This window comes from Neodiprion fabricii, chromosome 1 (assembly GCF_021155785.1).
Source record: "Neodiprion fabricii isolate iyNeoFabr1 chromosome 1, iyNeoFabr1.1, whole genome shotgun sequence".
Taxonomy (NCBI): domain Eukaryota; kingdom Metazoa; phylum Arthropoda; class Insecta; order Hymenoptera; family Diprionidae; genus Neodiprion; species Neodiprion fabricii.
Genome location: NC_060239.1, coordinates 26223789 through 26248552, shown reverse-complemented (window position 1 = coordinate 26248552; position 24764 = coordinate 26223789). Strand labels below are relative to the sequence as shown.

Here is a 24764-nt window from a genome sequence, read left to right as displayed (position 1 = left end):
TTCGAATGCCGGGCACATGCCGCGATAAATAACATTTGTTTTAATCAAGCTTGGCTCGCCTAATCCACTCCAACTCCCGGCGACTCTGGCTAATCTTGGCTACGGGACCATTCTCTCATATACTTTTTCCCAAACTCGGAGGTCATGGATTTTTTCGGTGTAACAGACGTCGAGCTGCGGACTCGATAACTAGCAGAAGGTGCATCGATCGATTGGCTAACATGGATTTACCAGACTCTTTTTCCTTCGTGGTATATTTTTCTATGTTATCGACGTATGAGTAAATACTGATAAAAGTAATCGGTTAAATTGATTGACGAAAAATTTCGTTCCAAATGAGAGAGGAATTTCGATTTCTGAACGTAGGTCAATTTTTAATTAATATTTTCAAAGGTTGCCGAAACACCTGATGAAATGGTTGGTCAAGCCAGGAGTCAAATATTCGATATCTGTTCCAAAACGTACCATTCCTTTTGACAGAAAATGCAATTAAATGTTATAGTAGGATTGAATGCTTGAAATTGGATTGCAACGATATTGTTTATTACACTGTTCTTTAACTTGACATATTTTTACCTCTCGCATAACTCTCTGAGAGTTGTGTTTTTCTCTTTTGCAATTAACTCGAACGTCACGCCCAATCTACCATCTGAAGGCAGAGAGCACTGGGCACCGTTATTATTGCTCTTTTTTTAATTATTCTGGAAAATTTGTTGTCCGGGCTGGCCGGCTTATCGTTGGATTATATTTTGTACTCTCCAACCCACGTGGCAGAAGTGGGGATTCGCTTGAACTTCACTGATATTATAACGCGCCGTTTGACACAACAGTATTTGCTTGTGCGAAAGAACGAGATTTGATTGCTAATTTTTTTCGAGTCATCTGACTATCGCCAAATTGGACGTGTTTAATAATTTTTTTGCAACGTATTCCTATTCACAAGCTTCTTTCACCTAGAATGTTTCAAGGGTATTTTTATCCACAAAATATGTATATATGATCAATGTAAGATTGGAGATTAGAGATTTTGAGGATAACAAACTGAAGTTACTGGAAAAAATGGAAAATAGTTTTAGAATTGTTTTTTTTTTTTTTATTTTATATATTTATTCGGACAACGTAATCGCTCACTTATCCATAAACCATTCAGATTTTCGGTACAAATATGTTCTAACGATTAACAATGTTGCACGATTTATGCTCTTGTTTCAGTGCGTCGCCATACCCGGACTTGGTTTTCGCAGGGGAAGTTATCGGTGCGTTTGCAAACGTGGCTTTTATTATCCGGAGACAAAGTCAACAACGCGATACTACAATGGTACCGTGATCGAGGAAGAATACGAGAAATTAATGATGGTAAGTTCTGCGAGCGAATAATTTGGAAAAAATATTAAATTTCCTAAAAATATTTCACTATAACGATAAACCGAAGAAAAATTCGATGCCAGTGGAGCGTTTGTTGAACAACGGGAAGCTGCTGCCGAAATTATTTGACCTGGTAAGACAAGCTTTGAGTTATCTCAGGCGAGACTAAGCGCGACCAGCTGCAAAGTCCTTTAGAACTCATGGCCTAAATTATTGAGCTCATTCGATGGGAAATACTTTGAAAATTGTTTGCCTCTTTCGATCCTTTTTTCGTATTTCATCTTTAGGCCGATGGGATTCTTGAAATGCTTCGTGAAATCAAGCAGCATGGAACTTGCACAACGAGCGTTTATTCTGACTTCGGTATTGGCTCGTCAAAGACGCTGTTGGACCGACCGGGGAGAAGTTTTGAACTCGTGAACAATGAAAAAAAAAAAATAAGAGAAACAACAACCATACAGAGAAACTTCTGGTAGCCTACTTGCGGGCAACAACTTTGGTCGAGGATCACGTTTATCCCGAAAGATATTCTCCTCAGAAACGGTAGATCCCTGGTAGATTTCCATTGTACATAAGGATTCTAACAATGCACATTAAAAATTTTCACTCGTATCAACACGCTGTTACAAGTTTTCTTACAGAGCATGAGTTACAAACGGAATGAAAGTATAAACGGAATATCAGAGTGCTGTTCTCGGTCAATTCGCAGAATGCCTAGCGCGCGTGCTGCTGCGAAACCGTTTGTAAATTAAAAAAGTTTTTACTTTTCACTTCTTTGAAGCCTGCACCAAGAGTGGGATACCTACTTTTGTACAAAAACAAAATATTCTCCTCACGTTTTAATCGGGAACAGATTTTATTTCCGTAGTATACGATTAAAGGGAACAGACCATCGAGATGTGTGCATATTTTCTCTTGAAAATAAAACAACAACAAGCATTGCGAAATTTAAGTCAGAAACGTTAGCGCAACGAAACGGTGTAGAAAAAATTGCTATTTTACAACTTTAGAATAACAAAGTTCAGTTCCCAGAACTCGAGTTAAATACGGTTTGCTTTCTTACGGCTTGTTGAATTTTGTATGATCATAAAGTTGTGCAATAATGAGTTATCCCATAATTACATCGATGAATCAACTTTACGAAATTCACGCTGATTAAGTGTCATAACTGTACTCCCGTCTCTTCGTCAAAATACAAATATAATGTCAAAGATCCTCGCTGCGTGAATTTTTACCTTCTGATTTCTTTTCGCTGAAGAGGTTTCGCGAGTTTCTTATTAATTTTCACCATAATATGATATTTACGCTGGGGAATAATTTCGTCTCGGATCGAAGTGTCCTCATTAATCGGTATTCGGTTTATCAAGAAACGATGTACAGGCTTGAATATCAAACTTCAATCGAAAGATTGAAGCTGAAAAAGAAAGAAAAAGAAAAGGAAAGTAAAAAGAAAGATAAAATCTTTAAAGGAGGAATCTTACAATACATTCCGGCAAGGCACGCAAAGCTCTTGAAAGCTTGAGACGACGTTGAATCAGGCTGGGTTACACCGAGTTGGGTTTGGTTTCACGAGGTTAGCCACGGTCGTAGGGATACATAGATTCTCCGACGACGTCTCGAGAGTTCGCCTCACAAATTATCCCCTTTACCCAAGCAGGACTTTTCACTCAGCTGCGGTAACAGCTTTGCTTAATATCATTTAAGGAGTGCGAAATTATCCACGCGTCACATCTCATTGTCAGAGCTTAGAACTCACCTCTAAAATTTCTTATACACACACATTTGCGAAAGGTAACATCTCAATAGCGAAGTTACCAAGGTTTTAACTCGTTTTTAGCACCATGTGTCTTCAACTTTTCGGTGAAATAGACACAGGCAATTCGGTAACGAAATTCGTATAAGTATACAACCGAATAGGTTTCTCCTTTCGAGGAAACATCTCTTTACAGAAATAGTGTAATATTATCAAAGTTACGTATGCCTCACAAGACGAAGTAATCTTCTTCGAGGAGTTCGAGAATCCGACAGTTGACGAACGAAGTTCGTCTATCTATTATCTGTTTCCGTACAACCGTCATCGACTCTCGGCGATCAATGAGCCAAGATGATGTTCCCTCTCTTTGACGCTGCTGGTTAGTGGCATCGCTATCGCAAGCGATGGCGTGATAGCTAGTAATTATTATTATGCTTAATTATTATTACGGAAATGTTACGTGACATGCATGACGATTTTATCCTAAACTATAAATTAACTCGGAAGCTATTCTCCGCATTTCCCTCAAGTAGGGAGAATTCAAGGAGCGTCGAACCCCTTCAGACGCCAATTTGATTATTATCGGCCGATTTACGCCGGCGTTTCCATTCTCTCTCTCTCTCTCTCTTTCTCTCTGTTTCTCTCACCATCCCTTTTTTCTTTTCTCTCTCTTTCTCTCGTTCTATCCGGCCCCCGCAGTTCACGCGGCTTTTCGTTTAGTATCGAGTTCTACCCCCTCCTCACACCCCATAGTCATTCGACTGGTGGGGCAAACGTTATTGAATCCGGCACCTCGCACCGCCGTTAACTGCCAACCGGAAATTCAAGGCTACTTTCAGCGCCACCACGTCCGGTCGAGGATCGCAACTCTCCGAAGTATCCGGTCGTAAACTTACAGCCATGAGGTTACAGTGCGAGGAGCGGATTATGAAAGAAACTGCCAGTCGGAGGCTTTAGTGTCAGCCGTCAATTCCGTTCCGGATCAGTTCCATAAAAATGGCAATTTTCAAAGTTGCGCATACTCGCCTCGTCGTTTGCTCTTCCTTTTGTCTATGCTTCGCTTACCGTTAAAACTACCTGCAGAAACGGGAATCTCTGGGGGGGTGTGCGAAGTTTTCTTTACAGTCCACAGAGAAAGTGTCGTGATGACAAAATGCGCGTTACCTAGCGAAATAAAAATTTATAAATTATAATAATTCGCGATATGTTTGCAGCGGATAATCTGTAGATACTTTATTCTAATTCGATTCTAACTGATTTTAGATTTTTATGAAACAAGTGCCAGGCAACCCTGCTCACATGTAACAAGATGCCGGAGAGAGGTCAGTTTGGATTTCTAGTGGTTCGCTCTTTTCTGGAGGATCGAGAAGGAAGGGGCCCTCTCAAGACTGGTCTTCATTCTCAAGAAGAGTCTTCAGTTTTCGACATATCATTCATGGTATTGGCTCGGCTAGCTTAGCCATAACTGTAGAGTCTTCTCACTCTGAATATCGCAAATTAACAATACGTGGTTCCTTGCTCTTGCTCAAGTCACTCGGAACGTCGAAACCTGAAGTCCAAGGCGCCAATCCGGTCTCGAACAGTGGATCAGCGTCATTTTGAAAACCAGCGAAGGGACGATAGGCTCGATTTTCATCGGTGGCACAGAGGAAGTCTAACTCTTTTTTCTCAGCGTATACTTGTCCATTTTTCCACTTTTCGTCACCTGTATTTTGTTCTGCGCCACGTTTTTCTCCTTCACGTTTTTCTCCCTTTCTTCACTTTTTTGTCTGATTTTTTAATCTTTTTCTCCTTATATCACCAATTAATTTACGCAGTAGAAGAGTGGAAAGTTTCTCTTCTTCGCATTTCAAGTTGAATTAAATAGCTGACGGATAAGAACGGAACGAAACTTGAGCTCTTTTCTTCTCTGGCTTTGTTCTGAAAAAACCGAGAGGGAGGACAGGAAGCCGGGGTTTCGACGCAGAGCGTGCACGGAGTTGAAATGTAGCAACAGCAGCCGAAGGGCTTCGCTCGTCAGGAACTCGGCGTAACAATCTAATGCAAGGGCTTTGCCTCCGTATAAATCGACTCCGCGAGCTGTTTTCCGGCAGAGCCCCTGGGCCATAGACTTGGAAAAAGTTGAAGAAACCTGCAACTGCGCTGAGCTTCCTTCAACACCAAATTGAATCTTCCCAGGGGTGCTCGTGAGTGCTAGCTGGATTTTACCTTTCTTTTTTCTTCTTGTCGCGCCTCCCTTTTCAGCTGAAATTTTTTCTCTCGTATATTATGTATCTCCTATCCACGTTTCATTAAACAACAGGATATCATGCCCTTGGCTGTAAAGAAAGGACTTGGATAAAAATCCGAAACACAACTGGAAGTTTTCATCTCAGAATCAAAACGTGCGTCATTTGGACATACTAGAATTTATGAAAATATTTTTCCCAAATAACCTGCAATACACTGTAATCATTTTTTGTTTCTTTCTTTTTCTCTTGTCCGAAATTAACAACTGTCGTAGATTTTTCAGACTTGATACTTGTTCACTAATTATATTTCTTTCAATTCAGGTAAAAGAAATCTCATTATAAATGGCATCAATTTTTTATCACTTCGTCGCAACTATAATATCCCCTCCAAATTCTAGAACCGTTGGTTTAAATTGTTGGAAAATATGACGATTTGCAATTGAATACCAGAATTTACATTCAACCATTTCTACGAATTATCGAAACTCCAGAATCCATTTTCAACGGCTGATGGACGAACAAATAGGCAAAATCCCAGGAGCAAATACTGCGGTTTTGATTTTCGAGGGAACCGCAGACGAGTTTCCATGAAATATGGAGGCGAGAATAGCTAGCAAGAATTGTTCCCAGAGGAGCAACAGGCTCTAGGGATGCAGGAGGTACCTGAGGTAATTACTTGGTCATACTAACTACAAAATACGAGTACTCGCGAGATTTAGGTTACGATTAACGTGACAACGAGGACTCCACACTGGCAACGACCCACTACAGACTACTAATTCGGCAAACATTTGCCAAGGGAGTTTCGAGGATGGAGCGTCGAGGGTGAGTGACTGGTTCAACTCAACCTCTCGGACAATAGCTGAAGAATTCGTTTCACACCCAGGATTTAATTTCAACGGGCAAGCAACAAGGCGTAACTTTGTATAATTCAACCTGCACATCACGCGTAGCGCGAAATCGACACGTAGTTAAGATACAGACTTACGATTAGACAGATTCATTCTACCGACATTGCCTTTTTACCGTCCGTATATGAGCGCGATGATTGCGATCGAATCTGTAATTCGGTAACAACTCGAGTGTCGCATGATTGTGGCGTAGATGCAAGCGGTGTCTCAACTTGTGTTGGTGAATCTTTTCATAATCTTACTACTTCTCCTCCGTTTGATGATCCAGGAAGTACTCGAGTAAGCAGATCTTAACGGAGTCAAGCGTCGAAATTCCGCGGCACAGAGAAACTTTCGTATAGCTTCACGCCGCTATCGCTCCGCCTTGGTTGTCTTTCTTTTATGGTAATTTGGAAACCTTCTCGTATCCGTGACTCTTTGACGCGTCTTTCCCTAATTTCGTAAGCGTGATAAGCCTCACTTCCTGACGACATCGAGAAGTTTGTATAGCGGTACACTTTGTGCATTATTGCCGGAATCCACTGCAGCGATGTTGTTCGTGCGGCAACTGACGGCTTAATATCAGCGTATTACGCGGACGCAGGAAAAGAATTTCTCCACCAGCGAAGCTGCTCCTTCAAAAGCTCCGATACGTCAATTAGCTTTAACGATGTCGTAGAAGCTAGTCGAGAAACCCCGTTTGAATTTAGATATCGTCTAGAGAAACGAATGGAATCTCCGTGCGTAGTGAGTAAACATCGAGTGAAAGAAATCTCTCAGTAAAGAAAAATATGCGAAAAAGCTGATGTATTTTGAAAACGAAGTACACCTATCAGAGCTTGGAGACTGACTGTTTTCGCAATAATAATCGTTGGCCGCGTAGCCGTACACTGGATGAACATTATATCGTCATCTGCCTTGCCAGGGTGTATAAGGGGTGTGATCACAACTTCGTTACGATAACAAGGAACGTGCGTTTTATGCACGAATACACATCCGAGCACATATTGGAAAATAACTTTGCTGCAGAAGTTGCTGAAGAAGTTGACTGTTATTGCCAAGAAAAAAATCGCGTTTTCCAATTACGGTATAACGTGTGCCGAGCATACCAAACGGTATTTCATAAATTGAGAATCTATCGGAGAACGATGCACGTACGCGTAGCGTAGGTCCTAAGGATCGGCACACGTCCTTAAACACGTCGAAAGAACTGATTTAAAGTCGTCGCGACTTCTTTAAAGTGCGACGTATGTAACAGCCAGAGGCGAAATTATTCCGCGAAGTATGGCTACACAGTTCAATGCTCTCAGGTTGTTAGGGATCGAGAAACACGGGAAAAGGTTGTGCGGTGCGAAGTTGCGAGGAGGCCAAAGTTGTACCTAGTAAGGATTCAACTTTCTTAAGGCGAAGGGGGAGTCGCGAAGTCGCGAGAACACGAACCGTCCAAGCTTTCGTTCGTGCCCCGCCGAGATAACGTTTCCCCTCGTAAAGCCGGTATCCACGTGTACGCGGAAAATATGCGTTACGCAGCCAGGTGTAGGCGTGGGTAGGCGTTGAAAACTCGCGCATAAAATAACCGTAAGGAGATTTAATTTTGTCCCGGTCTCGGGCGTGGCTTTATATCGTTACCTGGATCATCCTGAAGGAGTTCATCCGCCGACGCAGCCAAGGGTGCCGAATGGTCGGTATTCACCTTGCGCGAGTGCCGACCGACCTCTTTGCAAATATAAAGAGGCACCACAGGCTTCGAGCTTACTTTGCACGCCCCGTTATCTGCCATTGACAGATACGCGAAAACTGCCTCGCTCACCCCCGGTGTACTGCTAATTATACTTAAAGGACGCGGAAATAAGACGGAGTATCTCCATCTTGGTAGGGGTTTATAATCATTTCACGTACCCTCGGCGGCGTCGAAAAGAACAAAAAAATTGAAATAAATAAAACAGACGTAGGTACGCGGTATAACAAAGCACGGAGGTAATTATCGTGACAACGAGACGACTCGTGTACCGTTGTTTCATCATCCAAATTGAATGTGAAACGGGGGCGAATGCCGAGCGTAAAGAATTTGCTCGAGAAGTCAGGAATCGTTGCTGCTTGCTTGTTATTTTATTATTGATTTTTGAGACGTTGCACAATTGTTTGCAAGCGCGGTTTGTGGTTTGTATGGGGACAGGGTTGAAATTCCGAATTGTTTGGTGGCGAAAATTAGTTTAAAGAAATCAAACTTTGACTAAACATTAAAGTTTCGAATGGTCCGAAACTTACTTTTTTACTCCGATTAGTGAAAATTCCGAAAGTGTGAAAATGAGAAAATTGGAAAATCTGAAAAAGCGACATTCGGGATGATAAAAGATTTTCGGTTCCGTGAGTTTCTGACGTGGTGAAATTTCATCACTTTGATCTGTCTTTGTTTCAAATTTTCGTTATTTTTACGTTCCGAATATTGGTCATTCTGATTTTCGGTTTTTCTCATTTTTTATACCCACTTGTTGTGTACTCAGCGTTGTTGGAAGTACCTAATTTGATCACTAAATTGCTCTCACCCCGTGTCCGCGACTGCGCATTTGAGTGATTTTGTTTTTTTTTCTTCACCCTTCTTCACCATTCACCTTGCAAATGATAAATGCGTGATTTACAGTACGAGCAAGTCTCACCGTTTACACCAGACTAAAGTTCAATTTGCAGAGTTAATGACATAGGTTGAACTTGCTGCAGGACTTGCGCTCGGCACTCCGAGTTTCGTATTCCCGCTGTTAGCAGCTTGGGATACAATTGTCCATCATTTCTTCATCCGAAAATCGGTTTATTTTTCATTTCGACAGGTTAGTTGACCCTTTAAAGTAACAATCGAGTAACGGCACAATCTCTCGAAAAGCTTTCAACAATGTCGAAATTTCGCCGTGGTATATGACGCGCACGTTATACTCTCGCATGATGAATTTGTACGATGAATGATGAATCTCTGGCTTCTGGTCAGCTGTATCCGAAGTTTCAGCTTTAACGCGGTTATTTGCCGGACGTGTACCGTGGGCGAACGGTATGGCAGCTGACAACGCGGCAATCTGCTTTGTGGGTCTACACTGCTGACCAGGGAAGGGTAAAACACGCGTAACGTATGTTTGCCGGTTTTCGGACCCATGTGAAATTTATTGAGCGAAAAATTGGCCAGGGATCGTAAATTTGTAAACTGCTGGTGGGCAATGCCAAGAACCGTGTGGCCGACGTGAATACTCGCTCACTATATTACGCTCTCTAGTTATATGTGTACGTATAATTGCATACGTATACATACGTATGATCTTGTACATGGTCACGGGAAAAGAAAATAATTTACCTCGCGTATTTACTCGGAGCTTTTTCGAACTCTCGGTTCTCTTTGTCGACCTTTCACGCGCCGTTTATCGCTGGTAATTGTTCACCCAGGTTCCTTAATCTTGAATTATTACGCGACACGTGATTTCCAGCTTACGAGCCAACGTTTTGTCTTCCGGTCAGAGTCACTCTGCAGTTTGTTTAAATCTAGGATCTGGTTCCAAATAGCTTCAGGATCGCCTCACCGGTATACCGTTGGATTTCTGGTAGATCTAAATAAACTGTAGCTTGAAATTGTTGAAATTGAATTGACGGATGAGCCAGCTGCCTGAACTCGGTTCCCAAATTTTGTGGAATTACTCTCCATTCTCATTCCGTCGGAGGAATTCGGAATGCCGAGAGTTTTTTCAACCTCGGCCCTGTAAAAATGTATCAAATCTCGCGTCAATTGTGAAAAGTTTGAAGATGGACTTGTGTGAATGCTCACAGTACACCCCCAGCCACGTTTGAAATATGTGGGTGAGGAAAATTGAATTTCAAATATAAATGGCGACGAGACACCTTGAAGAAAATACGTGTGGCCTTGGATATCGGAGAGAGAATGTCCCTCCCGTAGCTGATTCAACAATAGAACCTTGGAGACTGAATCGTGATTTGGTGTTTGCAGGGAGGCGGTTTCTTCGCGAAATCTATTGTTCGCTCGTAATGTGGTCGGCACGATCTTCGGTCACGGCACAATTCCCTGCTTGGTCGTACATTGTGTATACGGGAGCTTTCTGAATAGATTTTAAAATGATGAAAAAAATAAATAAATAAAATAACAAAAAAATTCTGCCGACTTATGTCCAACGAAGATTCTCACCGGGTGCTTATATCGACATTTTCGGAACGTACAACATTCCGGAACGAAGCGTGATTTCGTGTTCGTACCTCGATGCTCATCCATCACAGGATCCATTGTCTTCTATTAACAAGGGTCGGTTGTATCCTTGGACTCCGTTGTATCCGCCTTCATCTTCAAGCCCGGAAATCGACGCAGTCACGGAAAATGCGGTAACGTAGTATCAAACAGCCGTTGTTCATGTCTAGTTTGGTAGGTAATCGAGGCTCCGAAAATCAAGTCGCACGTCTTTGAGGGTATCTCGGTTTATCGCTTCTCTCTTCATCGGGTCAATGTACCAGATCCAATTATCCGCTGCTGATTGCCCCGCAACAGAGAAAGCCTAAGACGATCTCCAGCCACCCAACGAAGTCCGCGTCTTAGGCTCTTGTCAGTCACAGACTCAATATAGGTTATAGGTGTGTCTGGGCGTTACCCCGATGGTCAGGACGACTCTCTACTTGGTGTGTTGGATGTCGACCATCGTCGTTGAGTGTTGCAGCACGTTTGAGGAGCCCAGGGATCCAAAAAGTTGTCGGACTGTGGGTAATCACGTTTTTCCATTTGTCCATTTCTTTGAGCGACTCAATTATGTGCCGGAAGATCGCGATGACGGTGATAGCGTTGCTCCCCTCTTTCATCGCGCGGTGAACAATGGGAACTTTCCATTTGTTGTGCGAATGACTAATCACGCAAGATGACAGGGTTTGCACTGTCCTGGATATGATTGAACGACCCGATAAGAGTCTGATACCTATGAGTGTAATATGAAAGTTTAGACGGTGATCGAACGCCGGATAGGGTCGAATGGCCAGGCGGTCAAAAAATGAGAGGATTTTTTTTTTGCCCGGGTGAAAACGGTGTTATACCTACCGTGAAAAACAGGACTGAGGAGATAAAATCCTGCCAGGCGATTTCCTCGACTTGGATTTTCCTGACCGCAGCTAAAAATTGTATGGATCGCGTCAACTTTATTCACGTTATCCTCGGTTAGGGGAAAGAAAAAGAAATGGAAACAACAGTGGAGATAGGGTCGACATGGACGAGAGGAGCTTGGCTATTGATCCCGGAAAAATCTCACACTATGTTTCAAGATTCATTGGCTCGTTTCGCCGTTAAAGAAACCCTGCAGAGCAATTTCCGACGGCGTTCTAAAGCGTTATACGTACAGTTATAACCGGGATATAAATCAATGAGGTTCCGCGGCAGGAGGTTTGCCAAAGTTAGCGAAAGGTGACCGCAGGTCGCCGCGATGGAGGTTAAAGATCATCTATCGATCAAGTGGCCGCTGCGTTTATTCCTATATAAACCTACAACTGTACCCGCACTCTTACCGTCGATTCTTTTACCACATTTGATCTACGATTTTTCACCGTTGCTTGAACGGCTTGTCCCATTATTTTAGGATAATTCTTTTTTTAAATTTTCACGTACGTACGTTGACACGTGGAGTAATGCTTTTTGATATCAGGTACGTAACGGCGTGTATTTTTTCTCTGGCATTCAACGATAGAGAAGAATCGACTGAGTATTTTTAATTGCATTCAACGTTTCGTCTCGAAGTTTGTTGGCACGTTGAAACAATAAAAGACATTTCACGGACCGTTAAAAAGCACAACTGTTGTTATGATTCCAGGACGGTGAGAGTCAGTACGCTGTGGACGGAGTTTTCGAGTGTCTGCCCTGCGCCGAGGGGTGCGAATCCTGCGTTGATGGTTCTCCCTGCGTGGTGTCACTCAACTGGCTGATGAGAACGGCAATTTTGATTCTCGAGTGTTGCATAATCGCCTGTCTACCGGCGGTCGTGCTTTTTACATGGAAATATGGAAACGTCAAGGTAAGGGAAATTCACTATATTTCAGCTCGGAGCGACGATAAATTCTCGAGTTAATCGCGTGCCGTTTTTCAACCCTGCTGCAGACTCGGCTCTGGGGACGGGTAATAGAGGCCTATCAAAAAGTGATTTCTTTAAGACTTCCCCGACTCTCTCAACATTTTTATATCACATTGAAATAAAAAAAATATCGAGATGAATAATCGGGCTGACTGGAAGATCTTGGAACGTACTGTGTAAAAAAAGTTCCAACCATAAACCAATTCCAAATTCCGTCACGTAGTCTTGGCGAAGCAATATATAAAAACAATTTACTGATTAAAAAAAGAACACCCAAATGTCGATCGTAAGTCGCCATGGTCGGTTTTCCTGATACGTGACTCCGCGTGATATTATTATGGAGGTTCATCGGAGAGGGAGATATTGAAAAGAGACCGAAACAACAGTTCGTCAAACTGCTGACCGATTTGCCGCACGTATAAATGCATTCCTAAACGCCCGTACTCTCAAGGCAATGAATCTCGCGCACCGAGGTCCACGTGGACGGAGCAGACGACGAGGAGATTCGACGTCCGACGTAACGTTGTGAAATCTCTGAGAAGGACGATAAGTTGTTCGAGGAGACAAGCCCGCCGCGAGGGAATCCCGCGATTTCCAAGCATGCCCCCTGGAGAACCGAGGTGAATTATTGGACAAGTCGAGCATTTTCTTATGGTGGTCACGTCGCGATGGCTCCGGACGGGATTCGCTGCAGCCGGCGCGGCGTGTCTACCTTCTACATCTTCCACTCTCTCGGTAGACGCCACCTTCCTTCCTGCACCCGGTGACTTTTAACGTAGATACTCCACCACCTTACACGGACAGCGTTGCCTCTCCACCGCATATCTATGATTAATTGTTGGCCCCAGGGACTCCCGTGACTCGGCAACTTGCATAGGACGTTAGTCTGTGACTGGTCAGATCCTTTAACCTTTTTCTTTTTTCAACCTCTCGCTTTTCTTGTCGAAAAAGCGTTCGTCACGATCCTCCTTGCTCTTGCCTTCTGATTCCCGATAACGGGGCGCGTGTGATATACGTTGTATCCACAGGGAAACAGAACTTGGAAATCAGATCTTGTTCGATCTGATACGATTCGTGCTCAACAAGTTTTCCTTACTTTTTGCCCGGCTATATATTTCAAATATAGAACTCGTGCTACTTATTTCTGATTTTCATACGGAAATCTTGTGATATCCAAATTGAAAAATCACGGGGATTAATGCTTGGGTAACATTGATACGCAAGTTTTTACGGTTCTTAGTAGGTACACAATGTCTAAGCGCATAGTCAAATTTAGGTGAGTTGATATTTGTAACAAGTACAGTGCAAGGTTTCATCGTATAACGGGAAATGCTGTCATCATTTAAAATTGTCAAGCGTTACAAAGCGTTCTCTGTCCCCCTCTCCAAAACCAATATCGAAAAAGGTAAAAATTCCAGCTTGGTGAAAATTCACGATGCTATATGGCAGTGTAAACAGTAATGAAGAGAAGCGGAGTAAGTCGGTCGCTAACTTTTTCGCCTCACCTCAGTCCGATTTATCGCCTTAGGGTATCGGTCCAAAATGCGAGGGCGTATTTATATTCTTATACTATTGTCGGCCCGTTCCTCAAAGAGGTGAAAATGGGAGTACGAGGGCATATCCGCGGGGTCTTTCGACTTTCACGAGTCTCGTGACAAACGAGTCTTTCATTGTTAAACTTTTCCCTGAATTGTTGAGGAAGTTAGGAAGGTTTGAATCGAATTTATACGCCACTATATTGGCAGCCCAAGGGGAATTAGCCAAATAACAAGTATTTCGAACAATTCCAGACCGTTCCTGATTAAGTTTGAAATATCGAATACGTAGCATCGGGGACGGGGCAGGCAGATTTACGCCCGCCGTTTTCACTGGATTTTCATTGGGTGTGTTCGACGTGAAAGCGGTCCAAACTTTCCCGAAGGAGTTGACACTCTAACTTCGGACGTTTACAGGCGAATCGGTCGTTACATATACCATCGCTTTTAGCGATATTGGCAATGTCGCAGATAATTAAATGAATACCAATTACATGCTGCGATGTGCAGAACCGTTCGGATGAATTCAGTCGAACAATGCGAAGCTTTTAAACCGAAGCCACGCATGAATTGCCGTTTTATATTTTCAGTCATTCGTGCAGATGCGTCTTTTTCCAAATCAACTTCAAAATATAACCGATGCGACTCGCATTTCCAAATGGATCCAATCTTGAGAGTGAAATTTACCCGAATTATCAATCGGAGTTTCGGCCTTTCGGACTGCAGATCGTGCGATTTCACGTTCCTACGTATAACCGATCAATGTAAACATCGACCGTTCGTATCCTATGCTCTGGAATGTATGTTGAAAATAGGAAGGACTTGCGCAGTAATCCGAAGTAATGATTTCAAATAGCCGTGTTATCCGCCCCTTGAAATTATATAATTTCTCTGCAGCACCGCCTCGCACCCTTCAACTTTCCTTCGCCGCGCCGGTTCGCGTTCGCCGGGGAAACTTAGATTACGTTTGAACTGAATGTAGTAAATATGACCGCCGCGTCGTTGGTAATCGACGTACCCCCGTACATACCTACCCTCCGCATAGGGTCGTTGAACCCCGTACTAATTAAGAACTTGTAACTTGCGGGGAAAATGGTTCGCGAGTACAGAAATTCTTTGGATTCCGGTCACGCGGCTGGGTGGGATCAGAGATTTGTTCGTTCGGTGCAGCGAAATTCGATGAAAAGTTTCCACCCTGCATGGCCTGCAAGAAGTGCTGCAGCCGGGGAACGAACTTCTCGCCGACTTGAACGCCGACTTCGGTCAAACGTGGTATATGTCTATACATATATTGCACATACGGTACGTGTGCAACCTCTATAGCCGAAGGGTAATCGACGAGAAACTGCGCGACGTGAATAACCGCTGTAAAGGTATAATGTCGCGCTTTCGCGAAGAGAGGATGGGAGAGAGAGAGAGAGAGAGAGGGAGAGGGAGCTCATATTACCCGAGAAGTTTCACGTAGTTGAGCCGGAAAAAAGTAACTCGGGGAAATAGTTTAGCTGTTACAAAGGAAATTTGTTGGGTATTTTCATTGCAAGCAGGAGAAAGGAGCGCGGGAACGGGTGAAAGCGTCGTTTTAATCAGGTGCTCCGTCAGTAACGGAGAAACTGCTTCAAGTTCAAGCTAAACGTAACGAGTATTTGCTGGTAAGTTATACAGGATACCCTTATTCAAATACTTAAAATGCCTACGCGGGTTTGGCTGAATACTGAGAATCCCCAACGATTCAACGGTCCAACGTTTTAACGACTTCGGATTCGAGTTACACTTACTTCTACTGCGGCATTTACAATTAAGCTCACTTCGTTCAGTTGGCGAATTTTTTTTGCCTCGCCGTTATTTTTACCTGTCACGTAGCAGCTGGAACTTGGAAAGGTTGTGTCCCCTGTTGTAATGGAAAAATCAATCATCCCCTTCCTCTCCCGAAGATTGTTGGTGAAAAAGGAATAGGAAGAGTTCTTACATTTTTCCACTGTATTAATTAAATTTATAATTATAAGGAGAGTACGAAAGGAGGTGCAATTTATTCGGTGGAATATTATCACCGTTTTGTCGCAGCGACATCCTGAACCGTGCGTCGAGTGAACTAATTAGCCATGGTGGAAAGTAATACGGGATATCGCAAAATATAGAGTAATTGGAAAACAATATCGGAAAAGCGGTGCGTATGTGTGTGCACGCGATATAATTATATACATATATGAAGCGGAGGGAAAGATTCTCGCAGACATTTAAATGCTAAGCTGTGGCTGTAGATTTCTCTTGGCACGCCGCCAGAACGAAGTCGTACATCACTTGAGTATAGCTATAAATCGTCATGCGCACGTGCTCCGGTTAAACCTCTAAGTTCGAAGCTCTTAAGTCGGATGCGAGTCTAAGTGAAGCGTTCACAGATAGAAAGAGAGGAAAAGAGGTAATCGATTAGCCCTTAAATCATTGATATTTCGCGCCATGATTCGGTGAAATCGCTCGTCATTGATTGAGAATTAATTCAGCGAGCCAGGCTGATCTTTAGTCAAAGGATTCGAAGCGTCTCTCAATTTTCATTTCTTCGCTGCTCGTCCGTTCGAATTCTCGGAGATATTATAAAGCGATTCTCGGACTGATACTCGTTCACGGGGGAGAAAAAGAGAGAGAGGGAGAGAGAGAGATATTCGTCGAATTAGGGCTTAAATCCGGCGTACTTCGGTTAGGAATTTAATTAGCCTCGATGGTAATCCGCGTGTCATCCCGCAGGCGGACATCTAGGGAGTGTATGATACGTCGCATTGTCGAATGGAGGTTACCTCCATGGCACAAATTCTCCAGGGTTCGCAGAGAGATTCTCCCGGGTGGGTGGGCAATGGTATATGGAAACACACATTACCGCGGCATGCCACCTCGAAACTGAGATAGGCAAACTAGTCGGCAAATGCCTATAACCAGATACTCCTCATGGTACGGCCAAACTGTAACTACAGCTGCAGTTGCATGAATGCAAATCCCTGCCCGGCTGGCTGCCTGTCCTGCTTCACCGCCATCCCGCATTTCCAAACAAACAATGCACAATGACACTGGACCCGGTTTAACCCGGTCGTGATATCGCGCAGGCACGCATTGTTCGGAAAGTTATTTCCATATCATTCGTCAATGGATAGTGCTACTTTTTATCACGCCGCGACACTTTTGGACAATTATTTTTCCGCTCCGTGCGTTTCGCTTATCGATTGTACCACGTAATCACCGTTGAAGAGAGTTATTCGTAGTTTGGAAAAGTTTGTTCTTGTCCAACTATCGTCAACCCACCGCAGGGTGCATATCGAGGGATTACTGCTGAGATTCAGAACCGCATTCTGATTGACTTCTTGTTCTAATCTATTGTCCGACCCTCAGCTGCAAACCGATAACGCTGCAATAGCGGATAGTCTCGGCAATCGAATAGACTGCGGCGTGATTCACTGCTTTCTGCAGACATTATCAACTATCTCTTTCCAGATCTACGCTGTTTCCAAGTGGAAGCATGTGATAGGTATAATCGCTCGGCAGCTCATTTTATACAGACACGTCTGCCGTTTACGGTCATTTAAACGTTCTCCTTTTCTTTGCTGACTAAAATTATATGTCATGCAATGCTTTCATTCACGATCATCAGCATTTTCTTGTTTGACACTTTATTTTGCACGCCGCAGATGCGAGTTAGTGCTGGGCGAATTGTCTTTCAGTTCATGCCGTAACGAAGCAGCTGTTTAACTGAAAATCCCGGTTCAGCGCTAATTGTTACATTTCAGAGCAGTGGATTCGAAATGACGCAGGTCTTGGGCTCGGACGATGTCACATCACGATCGATATTTTCCCGCTCTGCGTAAAAAGGTTGGAGAGTAATTACGGGTCTTTGGTACTCGGTACGGTATTGATTGGACGCTAGATTCGGAGTTTATTTACCGTTCGAAAGGATGAGCTGGATTCTTTGTGTCGAATATTTAATCCTTGACCTCGCATTAGGTAGGTAGGTAGGTCATCGTCCTTTTGTACAGACGGTTGAAAGGGTTAAGGCCTATCAGCGATTCTTTAACTTCGAATCAATATCGTTCTTTATACTTCAGATAATCGACTATATTGAATCATTGAACGTCTGGTAAGTTGTTCGCATACAATCCCCTTGTCCCCCCCCCCCCCCCCCCCCCCACAGACCGATAGACACTTTAAAATGTTGTGTAGGTATAGTATACAGAATTGTAACGTGATATTTTTGTATCAGTCGTTTCTATGACACCAATTAAATTGCTAAACTAATGCATCGGGGAAGAGTATTCATTTTTTTTTTTTTTTTTCTTTTTTCCTTTACGATACTGACTGGTGATGAGTTGGTTGCCTATGATGATTAATTACTCTTGAGGGGGGATTTCGAAATCAGATTTTCATCTCATTTAAAGTTAATTTATTCATTTCTACAGCGGATAAATGTATGTATATTGGTCTTCGACAACTTTAATTCAAAGGGACACCATCGTTTCGTCCAACGAATTAAAACCGTTGAAGTCTTCTTTGTAAAAGAGATTATAATGTAGGTATAAATTAATTTATACCGAAGGCAAAGCGCTCGTTTACGTGGCCCGTGCAGCTGAGTCTAAATAATAATCACTAATGAATACATCGCTATACCGAGTTGATTGCGTATTATGTTGTAAATGATTTGTTCGTTGTAAAACTTCTCGTGTTTCTATTCCCACCGATTCTCTGCTCAAGCTGTGTATATCTGTATTGGCACATTTAGGTGGCCATTATATCGCTGAACGCACGATGCTGGAAGGAAGCGAAAATCGATTCTTCCGTTTCGATGACCGTAATAGTGTTTTATAAATTGCTTCGCGAAACAGAGTAGCGAAGCTTTCGAAGTAAGCTTAAAGCGCGCGATGCTGCTTGGATGTATCTACCTACGTATAGGTATACAAGTTGAGGATAAATTGAAACACAAATTACCTGTTTATTGAAATTTATGAGGTTTGTTCCGTGTCTATACACGCGTATTATTCGTATGCTGTTTACAACTTCTTTGCACTCTGAATCCGGCCGAGCGAGTGTAAGTTATTTATGCAATATCAGGTGTACGAAGTAACGCCACCCTTTTGGGAAAGTTGTCTTATTGCTCATATATATTTCTCCGAATAATATATCGTTGTAGTGAAATATCTTTGCAACTAACGCTTGTATTCCCCCCTGACGTTTCACTTCCACGCTATACAGTGCTTGCAGCTTCGTCTACTTCCGCTTTAAGATCGATGAGCTACGATTAAATCCGTCAATGTTTCGCGCGAATCGCCTGCATAGGATCACAAGTGCTTTGCATTTTCATCTTTCTACACTGCTTTCACTGAAATTTTTCGAAGAGATATGAGAACCAGTCGTAAAATGTAAAGGAAGACTTGTAGGTAGAAAAAAAAAAAAACAGGCAGACAGACAGCTAAATTCACGAATTCTAATTAGAGGAATTTATTGCAGAAGCCCCAAGAGCCAGAGCTGAACGAAGTACTCTCGATTGCTGGGTTTCTCACGTAGTTTCTCAGCCACGGTAAAGAGGGGCGGAATTTTCTTGAGAAAAAGAACCGAGAAAGTCGATCGGATCTCGATAGAAGAAAGAAAAAGAATTGTTTCTGTGATAAATCTTTCAGGGTTGTCGGTTCGGGGTGAGCGAGCCCATCAACCCTATCAATTCTTTCGTCCGATCTCCGGCTGGTCTGTTTTGTTCGATCGTCCATTCGTCCGTTCGTCACTCATGCCTAATCCCTCGGACGCGAAACCGTCTGTCACTTAATTAGGTGAAACGGCAAAGCCGGGTCTTTTCGTCGAAAGCATTCTCGCCGTATATAAATCGTTGCCGAGCGAAACATATTCGCGCGCCCACGAGAGAAGCTTTTCGCGAAAGGCTAAGTGTATTTATACGTAAATGACGTACGTGACGTATACGTATATATATACAGGAATAGCAAAAATATGGCCTCGCAATACTTGGGAAATGGTGAATAAAGTTTTTCTGTGCCTGTTTTCGATACCGAAGGAAAGCAGGAAGTGAGAGAAAATGAAGAACAGCCTTAGGTGTGTGCCTAAAAAAGCTTTGCTCCTTCCATTTCAGGATTTATTTATTTTTCAAAACTCGAGAGAGTACTTGACGTTATATACATATAATGTATACGCGATAGTCACATCGGAAGTAGCGGAGCTTTCAAAATAATACCTTCCTCCCTCGTCTTCCGATGAATTCGAAACACGACATTCCTAAAATTATTCCATTTTTTTTTATCATTGCGGCGACGAATAACTATTGAAAAAAATAGATACGTATGGAAATTGAATGCGTAGAAAACTTGATATTATATCACTATTCGAAGAGAATTTTTCTTTATGAAATTTAGTACATGTACGTTGTAACATGGACCAAGTTATTTTTACCTGGTCTGTTGTTCATTTCACGGTTGTCCGGAAAGAGTTGCGTCTTTCTGCGCCTCAACAAGAATCACATGAAATGTGACTCACGAAAACTCAGATTATACCACAGAAGCTGCGGGTGACAGCGATCGACGTGCCCTTTATTACCAAAATCACGACGTGACGTTCCGCTGGTCCGTTTGTCGACACTTAGCGTTAACCACGTGTTTACCACGCATAAAAGCGATTCGGCAAATTCGCCAATTGACGTAAATCGGATTCGTCATTTTGGCGAACGCGTTCCGCAGCACAGTTAGGGTGAAATTTCCCCCGCTATACAGGATCATTGTGAATCGCGTGACGATTCCAACCCTAAACGCAGAGAGACAAGCTCTCGTACGAAATTCGCGAAAACTTTTGAACCTGAAAAACAAAGGCAGCCTCTGTCCGTTGCCCCAGATTCTTACGAGGTTTGAAAAATTGCATCCGTTCTTTCGAGCGAACGAATATCGTCGAACTTTCCTTGACCCAGTGCAGGAAAGAAGAAAAGATTAAAATGAATACTGCATGTTTCCCTTCGGTAGCATGTTGATCCCCAGCAGCCAGAATAGCAGTGTGTTTGAATTATCATATAAAGCGAAGATTTAGGGGAACGTAGCGGTGAAAAACCGAATAAAAAAACAAAAATGTATGTTGAAAAGGATCGAGGATGCAGCAGCAGTGCGGAAAATCGTCAGCTCAACGAGAACCGCGACAGCTGTGGAACGAATCCAATCAATCAATCGTACGTCGATATACGAAATCAATCAGTAGCGAAAGAACCGTGCGGCCGAGTACACCTTTCGATAGTTGAGTCTCCTCCTATAAGCTGCCATCGTTCGGCTCAATGGTGTCACGCCCTTCGGCGTGTCTCTACGGATGAGTTCAATTAAGTATACATTCGCCTGTAAAAGAGAAGGAGTTCCATTGTTCTTACCCTATTCCGCGTCCCGCGGTATAAGTAACGAATATACTTATACGGTATATGTACGGTGTGTTAATCGTATACCTATATATATATATATATATATATACAGCGTTATCCTGTTTTCCACGCCTGCCAACGGTTCTTACCAACCAACCACACGTCTTTTGTCTTTTAGATTACGTTCCGCACATAGGTATCTATCCGACCTTATCCCCCCCCCCATTTCTCTCGTCGCCCTTCGGCCGCTTTCTTTTTACACCCGAAAGGCCGATCCCATATTCGAGAAAGACGTAGGCACTCGTTCAACTCGTCGGCGGAGAAGCTCGAAGCATCGGCCAGCCCCAAACCCCAAACCCAACCTGAGCTACAAAGTAGACGGACACAGACACACACACACACACACACACATGCACGCGCATGTATAAAGGCATCGGTTTGCAGGTTGGGAATTTTCCGCGCAGGCATTTTTCGTAGGAAGCACCAATCAAAGTAACGACAATATACGCGCTCGCTGCCTGCTGCCTGCATGTCGTCTTATACTTACGCGATCTCGGTCAATTTTTTGACATCAAGTCGGAGGACGGAAATCAACAATTTGTAGGGTCTGTATGTTCCGGTTACTTTTTGCCATTTTTCTTTTACTTCATCTTTTTATCCCGCAGTTTTTTTTTATTTTTTTGTCCCCCCATTCGAACCCGAGTACCGTTCCGCTTTACACCTCCGACCGAACAATAACCTTTTTCAACTTTAACCCCCGACAATGCCGAATTGACATCGGGCCAAAGTGCTCCCTTGAATACCCAATAATCTTCTCTATGGACCACCGACGTACGGATCTATATAACCAATTTTCACCATTGTCATACGTACATTTAAAATCCGTTCGTTTACATTCAACTTAAAAAGTTGAATTCAGTTCGGTCAAGGTGTAAATTTTTCCGTCCGACACACGTCCATTTAGGTGAAACGAAACAGTTTTCAGCAATTGAAGATATTTTTCGAAAAATCTTATTTACAATCATCGAGTCGTTTCATTACACAGTCACGGTGCATTTCGACGGAGAATTGGCGCGCAATTTTCACAAGATCCGGTATACGTGATATCCCTACTTCCGTTGTAAAATTCTCCGCGTCACAAAAGCTCTCGCGTTATAACAAGTGTGATTCCCGTGACCATGTTCGTGCAGCGTATATAATTTTCGGATTCAGACAGTTTATTTTTTTCCAAGAAAAATCGACGTTCCTCCTCCGCGCGTTTGACGTATCGGAATATTTCGTCGCTGATGGAATCCCAAGTAGCGACTACGGAGCAGCAATTTTTCACGCATCCATGTGTACGTACGACGGTGATACACCTGGTTACTTCTCGACTTTGATCACGTCTTTTCAAGAAGTAAGAAGCAGGCTAGCGGATTCCGTCGCTTCGGCAGACCGCGTTCACGGAACATCACACCGTCAGCCAACCCGACGCCAGATATCATTCGATATTCAACGTGCACGTTTTCCATCGATACTCTTTTCCGCCTATGTACGTGTAACCGTTTCCTCCTTCGCCACAGTTCGCCTTTCATCGTCCGTACATCGCGGGCCTCAGGATTTAAACATTCATTTGACCGAATCACCGGATCGTGCAGGCGTGCACGCTTGTACGCGTAACGCTCGGAGTGCGTGAAAATTTCAAACGTCATTTACTCGAGCCAGAATATATTGCAGACTTCGGGAGTTCGATCGTTGAACATTATTTCCAATCTAGTACAGGATACAATTTTATCAAATTAGATAATTCTGAAAATTATTTCCGATATCCAGTTGTTGCAGGGTAAAAATTTTAACTTCGTATACTTAGCAGCGGTTGAAGTTACCCTTCGGTGAATCGAAAAATCGGATGATCCGATGCTGCCTTATTTTTGCGAACAAGGAATTTTCGGACACTCGGAAAAAATGTAAGATCCTTTCGTTTTGGAATCGAGCAAATGACGTTGGACAAAGAACTAACTCTTCGAGGCGAACGTGCTGGGAATTACTTTATCAAACAAGCAATTTTTCACTAAAATTAAATCAATTCTCATTTATTTAAATAGATACCTTGTAACATCGTATACGCATTCGTTACGTTGAGTCAAAAATACCTTTTCCAACCACACATCTATTTGGTAAATAAACAAATCATCGCTCACTTCGAACAAATGAGTTTATCTTCGGTGTGTATTCCCGTCTTCATTTTATCTGTCTGTATCCAGAGGACGGATTCCTGTTGAAAATCCACGTTATTAGGATAAGAGCTACGGGCGCTTGATGTCAATTTTATTCACTGGCGGTGAAAATAGAACGGTGAAAATACGGATAAACCATCACTCGGAGACGAACGAGACCGACGCGACGTGTTACGTAAGATCGGATGAATGGTTGAATTCAATGAAAAGAGTGAATCGAGAATGAGATTTTCTTGACTTTGTGAATGCAAAGAGTCAAAATTCAGTCGTAGAAAATTGTACCCTTTGATGTGACAGTGAATAAATATAGCCTCGAGTCACGAGTTTTCCAGAGTCTTCGATAAAAAATTTATCATGTTCCCCAAGGTTTTTACTTTCTTAATCTCCATTTTCGTTTTTTTCGTAAAATATTCTTATCCGAGCAGTGACGATCTGTTGAAGAATATTAATTACGTTACTTGCGAAATATCTGCAGGTGGAGCAGCTGAGGCGTTCTGCGTGTGTATGCCGAGGGTTGTGAATAATGCGTTGATAATAAAATTAGCATAAAAGTTAGGTAAGTGGCAGAAGGTATCTCTCATAACATGCAAACTCGCAGAGTTCCCTGGGTCTCTTATGGGTGTCGGATACCTGTGAGAGGCGTGCAAGCTCGGTCCTTAAAATTTAATCGTACAGGCCACCTCTTGAGCCAGGTCAGCGTATCGAACAACTGCTATGTACGGAACGGTGCTGGAATTTTCACGGAATTGAAATTAGAGGATCCTTAGTTCTCAATTCCTCCCATCAGAATCTTTGTAATACGTTTCTCGAAAGCAATTTCGTATCGAAGATTCCGAGGATTGATGAGTGAATTTCAGCTCTCATGTACACGAATCTTTGATTGTCACACGCTATTTTATTCGACATCCGTAAGTTACGGGGGTCAAAGTCTGAGGCTTTATCCAATCTAATTACGAATTCCTCGAGGATTCCTATGCTACGGCGACGCTCACGGTCGTGAAGGGACGTCTCTACCGCTCCAATATAGGAATCAAATTAATCAAACCGCGTCACCGAAACCACCGAATGCGTTTGAGCATCGTAAACCTGAGGCTGGGAAAAACTTCGTTTCATCCGCGAAATATTCTCAAAAAATCAGACTTCGATTTGGCGAATAACAGAACGCGGTTTATTTTTCGACAATGTTTTTGCGCACCCTGCCGTAATCGGAAACTCTTGTCAACGGTTGGGACTTTTTATCGAAACTCAGAAATAGGACGAAGTTTGTCTCACGGTTGTGATCAGGCAAATATTTCCAGCGGGAAGTTCGGCAAGAA

The 24764-nt window shown here is 42.9% G+C and overlaps 1 protein-coding gene across 2 annotated transcripts in view; it reads left to right on the top strand.

Moving 5' to 3' along the window:
- LOC124183117 (probable G-protein coupled receptor CG31760) overlaps positions 1 to 24764 on the top strand; it is a 134986-nt gene that overhangs the window by 79683 nt on the left and 30539 nt on the right. For both annotated transcript variants that reach the window (XM_046571175.1, XM_046571184.1), the window contains 2 exons: positions 1213 to 1356; positions 12071 to 12271. In XM_046571175.1, coding sequence (XP_046427131.1) covers positions 1213 to 1356; positions 12071 to 12271 — 345 coding nt within the window. The remainder of the gene's footprint in view (positions 1 to 1212; positions 1357 to 12070; positions 12272 to 24764) is intronic.